Below are 7,424 nucleotides of genomic sequence, written 5' to 3' on the forward strand. Positions count from 1 at the left end.
TCATTCTTTAACTTTAAAAATTTAATTTTTAAATATACAAGTATTGAAGCATTGTGTACAAGTCGATATTCAATTTTTATAATATTTATTTTATAATTAATCAATTTACTTATAAATAAAACAAATTTTTATATTCTTTTTAATTTGATCCCATGATTTGGGATTATCTGAGACTAGTCTATTTTTATTAGATTAATGAGATCATTTTTTTACATTTAAAATTTTTCAGTAAAATATATATATATATATATATATATATATATATATATATAAAACCATATTTAGTATATTACCAATTGATAAAATTTAATAAAATGAACAAAAGACGTTGGTTGGTCAACTCAATGCAGTTGACCCACGCTAATAAATTATGCATTTTAACTACGAACCGTTTTGACTTGCTATTTAACCTGTATATTTTACCACCTCTTGTATGTTTCAACATTAATTATAGTATTTATTATTCATGATTTACATTACATTATACCATTATAGTCATCGTTTATTGAATATTAACGTAAATACGTTCATACGGATTCCAAAAAATAATACAACATAACATCTGACGTCACAAAAATTAAGATAGAGGTTGCAATTGCATGACTTCAGATGTTTCGGTGGAGAAGAACGTGAATGGTCCTTTTGACAATTTTTTGTGTGAGACAGGTTAACGTTGCATTATTAAATACGTTGTTCCGGATACGTGTTATCGTATTTTGGGTTTATAAGTTTGGTATGTATACATATCTGATGTTAGTTCTAGCTCGTTTGACTTTTGTTCATTTCTCCATCCTATATTTGTAGGTTTGGTACTGTCTCATTAAATTTTAACGTATACTAATCTTGCAAAAGTGACCTTTTTTTAATGATACATGAAACATGTTCTTAAACTAAACGCTGGATTTTTTTAGGTAAAACGATTCATATATTACGTACGGTAAATACATATAAGAGACTTGATTTTGAATAATGAAACATACATAGCTGATACATAATCATAGTCGTTATAAATATGGGTGCTCAAAAAGTCGACCAACCAGGTCAACTCGATCTGGAAGAACCCAGAAAAAAAATCTTAACCCGATGTAAACCTGATACATAGTTGATACAAAATTAGGCCGAACTACATCTATTGGGATGGAATTGGGTTAGGATAATTTGAACCAAATCGATGAATTCGATATCTTTCTATACTATGGATTTAATATGGTTATTAAGTCTTTGATTAATATATGTACATTAGACCAACCAGTAATTAGTTATATTCAAAATTATAGTTGAGATTTTTCAAACCGCAAATATTGGTTTGGGTTGTTCAAATCACATATTATTTCATTATCAAACAATTATAACAATTACACTGGTGGTCCTTGTGGTTTGCTTAAATTTTGAATTTGGTCCCAAAAACAAACTATATGCATTGATAGTCTCTAAATTTTAATTTCGTTAACACTCGTGGTCCCTCCACTTAACAATGTTAGTTAACAACCATTATGATGGACTCATTGGTTTGAACAAACTATAGGGACCAAAAATGCAATTTGCTCTAAAATATAATATAATTTACATTTTTTACTAGAAAAATATTTTATATATCCAACCATAAATCAAATATATTAAATAAAATACATATAAAATATAAATATTTATATTTATTTAAAAATTATTAAATTCACAAAAAACAAATAGTGTTACAAAATTACAAGTTTAGAAAAACAAAAGAAATCAAAATAAAAATTGACATATTTTATTCAAGTTGAAAATTGAAATATACGAGCAAAATATTGAAAATTATATTGAAATATGAGATTACTATAGTCAAAATAGTGAATTTATCCCAACTATTATCAAATATATCATAATAGTTGCTAACTAACATTGTTAAGTAGAGGGACCATGAGTGTTATGAAAATGAAAAATTAAAAACCATCGGTATAAATAGTTTGTTTTAAGGATCAAATCCATAATTAAGCAAGCCACAGGGACCACTAACATAATTCACTCTTGTTATTAATTTCTATTTATATAATTTCATTTATTTTTAATTATTTAACAAATAATTACGACATTATGTTTTAAATAATGCAATAAATAAAAGGGGGATAACTAAAAGCACATAATTACTATTTACAGTAATAAAGTTACTGAAATATGAAGCAATAGCTGACAAACATGGCATGCAACGTAAAAAAGATGGTGCCAAATTGTTGACCAAGTTAATGGTTATTTAGTAAGGAGATAAGATACACCCAACCACCCATGGTTACCCCCCTCCCCCTTTCCAGTCGAGTGAGCTGGGTTCTCCATCGTGTCGGGACAAATCATCATCCTTAAAAAGAAGAACAAACCGTGAGTCCAGGTGTGTATAAAACGGACAATATCTGGTATAAATTAGATTGAAATGTTGTAGATGGTATCAGAGCCGATAAACTGGACTATTGTCTTAGCGGGGCTTCAAAAGGGAGTGGATTGTAAGATCCCACATCGGTTGAAATGAGAACAAAAGTTGTCTTATAAGAGACTGAATACCTCTTCCATGATGCATCTTAAAACCATTGAGTTTAGGTATGGAGAAAATGAACAATATCAGGTACGGGTTAGTCTGAAATTTTACACAGTAAATGTTAATACTAGTTTATATATACCTCAACTAATTTTACGAGGTACGACAATTCTAGAGGGTGCATCATTTATCTCCATTTTCGTTTTTATTTTTTTATTTTCTCTGATTGAATAATCATCTTTTGCATATAAACAATAAAGAACATCAATATACCATAACGGTTTAGTACAGCTTAATTCCAAAATGACTGTGACACGAATCTTAAATAAAAAAACACAAATCAAAACCTGTGTCAAAAACATAAAATGACACCTAAACTCAAAAACTTAAACCAACCCTAGAAAAACCTATATCTCTAAATCGATACAGAATCAGGGTCCATAACGACAACATGCAACGGATGAACCTGAGGCGAACATGGCTCTGCGATTGGTATCTTAGCTTGAATTAGGACCATAGATATAAAATTTTACACACACAAACACACACTGGATTTTCATGCAATCAGTGAGTAGGATTGAGAAGGGGTTTCATTGGAGCAGAGGAAGCGTTTCATCGAAGCACTGGAGGAAGGCGGTTGATCGAAGTAGGGAGAGGGAGGGGGCATTGATACATGGGAGGGCATCCATCGGAATTGGGAGTAGTGACGGTTTCCAATGCATGAAAATTTCATTAAGAAAACGAATAGCAAAAAGACAGAAATACCCTCATGATTAACCAAAACAATGAATGACCGTTTAATACAAGAATCAAAACCATAACAAAGTACACACCACAAGGCTTTCTATATAACAGATGAAACCAAACCACATAAAACAAAACCATAATTTAATGATATTTTTAAATAATTTTATTAAGTTAATAAAATAATTAAAAATCGATGACTACATCATACTTTTATTTGCTTTCCATTAAAATTGAGAAATAAGGTCAAAATCGTCATCGGATTTCCCTAAGTAGGAGCTTCTAAGACCTACATTATGAAATCGCGTAAGCGTCCTTTTCTAAAACCAATTGTCCATTTTACCCTTTTCCATTTAATACCCATCGACAACCTTCAATTCTATTACTCATTTATTAGCATGTTAAATATGAGTTTTAAAAAGTATATCAGTGTAACTCTGATTGTATAATCAAACATGTCAACACGATTTAGGGGGTGTTTGAGATTACTTATTTAAAACAATTTATGTTTTTTGTAAAAGTGTTTATTAACTTATGTGGTATTAAACCAGAGTTATATAAAATAAGGTTAAAATTGTAAAATGGTAATAACCAGTTTTTCATAAGTCAAGAAAGATTAACTTATCAAAAACAGCTTATTATCGGTTTAGCACCGGTATAAACAGTTTTTTTTTCTTATCCAAACACTAGAAAACAGCTTATCACCGATGTCAAACTGAAATAAGTTAAAAAATAGCTTTTATAAGCAATCCAAAACACCCCCTTAATGAAGACCTATTAATTTATTTCAAAATAAAAAACGGTTATTTAATTTCAGAATTTACCCATCAAAAAATAAAATGACTTTTACATTAAAAAGTAAGGTAATCTTGTTTTTTAAGAGGTGCTGACATCTGAAATCTTGTTTTCATTTCTGATTGATAAGAGGTGGGACTGAAGTTTAAAAGCAGAATCAATAAGACTGTTTCTTTTTGTAAACTGATGGATGTTTAAAAATATATATATAATTGTCTATTTTACCTTCAAAATATTATAATTTTGAATTTATATACATTTATACAATTTTAAGGGTTAATCAACCGAGAGAGGAGTGATTGAGAAATGCCCGTTGTTGAATGTCTGAAAAACAATAAGAGGCAAATAATGAGTTGTTTAACTCTTACGAGATAAAAGAACGGTAAGACATAAATGTCTCTGAATAGTTGAAAAAAACTAACAGTCTGAATGACTTCCCTTTTATCGATTCAAAAAACAAAGAAAGCCTAAGTGTTTATTTTCTTATTATTTATGTGATAGAAGAAAAAATTTCTTCTATTATTATTAAGAGTAAATTATAAGCGCTTACCGAATAAGTGTTTGATAAACGATCTCTAAATCTTGACGTTTTTATAAATTACGATGGACATCTTGTAATTTCTAAACTGTACAGACAAACATTGTTACTTTTTTATCGTTGACATTTATTTTATAACGGATGAAATAATATTTACATGTATTTATTTTTTAATAACAAAAAGAAAATATAAAATTGTTTCAGTCAAACGATTTAACCAATAAAGTTTAATGGTTAATAAATACCAACATTTCGAATTCTCCACCCCCCACAACACTATATATACTCCTAACAAACACCAAACCAGTGTCTTCATAACCACCATCTCTCTCCGATCTTCCCAACAACAATGGCGGTTCATTTCAATAATTCCGATCACCCTTGTGAATTTCCGGCCATTTCAAAGTGCGAAACATTCGGCCGGGAAAACCAGACGGTGGTTTCAGACTTGGACGGGACTTTGCTCTCCGGCCGGAGTTCGTTTCCTTATTTTGCACTCGTAGCATTTGAAGTTGGTGGAGTTTTAAGGCTTCTCTTCTTGCTTCTAGCGTCTCCGATTGCCGGAATTCTTTATTATTTCATCTCGGAGTCTGCCGGAATTCGTGTTCTGATATTTGCTACTTTCGCCGGAATGAAGGTTTCGGATATCGAGTCGGTGGCGCGTGCGGTTTTGCCGAAGTTTTATTCCGTTGACTTGCACCCGGAGGCGTGGCGCGTGTTCTCGGCGTTTGGGAAGCGGTGTGTGCTGACGGCGAACCCGACGGTGATGGTGGAGCCGTTTCTAAAGGAGTTTTTGGCCGCCGATTTGGTGTTGGGGACGGAGATCGGAATTTGTAAAGGAAGAGCTACCGGACTGGTGAAAAGTCCCGGAGTGCTCGTCGGAAAAAATAAGGCTGACGCTCTTTTGAAGGCGTTTAAAGACGCGCCACTGCCGGACGTGGGACTTGGTGATCGGAAAACTGACTATCCATACATGAAGTTATGCAAGGTATTAAATTTTTGTAAGGTTGACTTATTTTGAGTTCAGTTTAAAGTTTGACTTTTTGAGTCAATCGGGAATTAATTTTTAGAGTAAGTTACATTTTTAGTTCCTATGGTCTATTAATAATTACGACTTTCATCCATGTAATTTTAAAATTGCTGTTTTTGTCCTTTAATTTGCAATTCGTATGCTATTTTTGCCTTAAAAGCATTTCCATCGTATTTTAAAAAAATAATGAATTGTAAATTATAGTGATAAAAATCATAATCTTAAAAGTCTAGGGACTAAAATGGTAGTTTTAACAAACCACAGGGACAAAGACCATACTTTACTCTAACTTTTATCTTCTTAACTTCAGGAAGGTTACATAGTACCACCAGCAACGGCGGAGCTTCAGCCGGTGACGGTGGACAAACTGCCAAAACCAGTGGTGTTTCACGACGGCCGATTAGTGCACAAACTAACCCCACTCACCGCCCTTATCACCATCCTCTGGATTCCGGTAGGTTTCCTCCTTGCATGTTTACGTATCGCCGCCGGCGCACTCCTCCCCATGCCGTTAGTGTATTACGCTTTCTGGGCTCTCGGAGTTCGGGTCACCATTAAAGGAACACCACCACCGCCGGCCAAAAAATCCACCGGCCAAACCGGAGTTCTGTTCATCTGCTCCCACCGCACCCTTCTCGACCCAATCTTCCTCTCCGTCGCCCTCGGCCGGCCAATCCCCGCCGTCACCTACTCTCTCTCCAGACTCTCGGAGATCATTTCTCCGATCAAAACCGTCCGATTAACCAGAAACCGAACCTCTGACGCCGAAATGATCAAGAAGCTTCTAGAAGAAGGCGATTTGGTGATCTGTCCAGAAGGAACCACGTGTAGAGAACCGTTTTTGCTCCGATTTTCAGCTCTATTTGCAGAACTCACCGACGAACTGGTTCCGGTGGCGATGGCGAACAAGATGACGATGTTTCATGGCACCACCGCGAGAGGGTGGAAAGGGATGGATCCGTTTTACTTCTTTATGAATCCAAGTCCAGCTTATGAAGTTAACTTCTTGAACAAGTTACCATACGAGCTGACGTGTGCAACCGGAAAATCAAGCCATGATGTGGCGAATTATATTCAGAGGATGATCGCTTCGACATTGTCGTATGAGTGTACAAATTTCACGAGGAAAGACAAATATAGGGCGTTGGCCGGAAATGATGGCACGGTGGCGGTGGCTGTCGCCGGAAAAGGTGAAGTTGCGTCGGGGAAGATTATGGGATGCTAAAGAGAATGGAGATTGATAGTGGTCATATATTTTGTACGGAATTATTTGGTAAAATGAAAGTATGTTTTTATTTCTTAGGTATATTTAAAATATAATTATCTTATTTATTAAATATATATATTATTTAACTATTTCCTGTTAATTTTTCTTTACATCGGACAATATCAAATTTTTTTTTCCTTTAAGACAGTTTTATTATCTGAAAATAGGCATGAGAATAGGAATGGTGATTTGTCCCGATTCAGTGAAGAATCTGGTTCAGCCGTCTCGAACAAGGATGAGAATTCTCCACTAAAATGGGTCATGAGATCCCCGATAGACTCAAACTGGGGCTGGGGCTGGGGAAGGGTAATATATTCTCGCTCCGCCACGTATATAATTTTATTAATATATTATATATAACTAGAAGAGTACTCGCGCAATGCAGCGAGATACATCGTATTTTTAATATTTCATTTTATTTGTTTTTATTTTTGAATAAAATATATGTTTGACGATATCATAAAAATTTGACAAAAATATATCGATATTAGTATCAAATTAACTATTTGAAATTCCTCATTTTTTTGTGTAATTTTTTAATCCAATT

At 33.6% G+C, this 7,424-nt stretch overlaps 1 protein-coding gene across 1 annotated transcript; it reads left to right on the forward strand.

Annotated features, from left to right (window-relative positions):
• The first annotated feature begins 4,929 nt into the window (after window positions 1-4,929).
• On the forward strand, window positions 4,930-6,869 carry LOC112515970 (glycerol-3-phosphate 2-O-acyltransferase 6-like). The gene is made up of 2 exons (XM_025122957.1): window positions 4,930-5,568; window positions 5,921-6,869. Exons 1-2 carry the CDS (start codon window positions 4,930-4,932, stop codon window positions 6,833-6,835), a joined length of 1,554 nt encoding a protein of 517 aa, XP_024978725.1. The 3' UTR covers window positions 6,836-6,869.
• Window positions 6,870-7,424: the final 555 nt, after the last annotated feature.

This window comes from Cynara cardunculus (genome assembly GCF_001531365.2).
Source record: "Cynara cardunculus var. scolymus isolate 2C chromosome LG 7, CcrdV1, whole genome shotgun sequence".
Classification (NCBI taxonomy): domain Eukaryota; kingdom Viridiplantae; phylum Streptophyta; class Magnoliopsida; order Asterales; family Asteraceae; genus Cynara; species Cynara cardunculus.

Coding starts and splice junctions, on each gene's coding strand:
- LOC112515970 (XM_025122957.1), top strand. CDS start 4,930: ATGGCGGTTCATTTCAATAATTCCGATCACCCTTGTGAATTTCCGGCC. Junction 5,569..5,920: donor CATACATGAAGTTATGCAAG/GTATTAAATTTT, acceptor TCTTAACTTCAG/GAAGGTTACATAGTACCACC.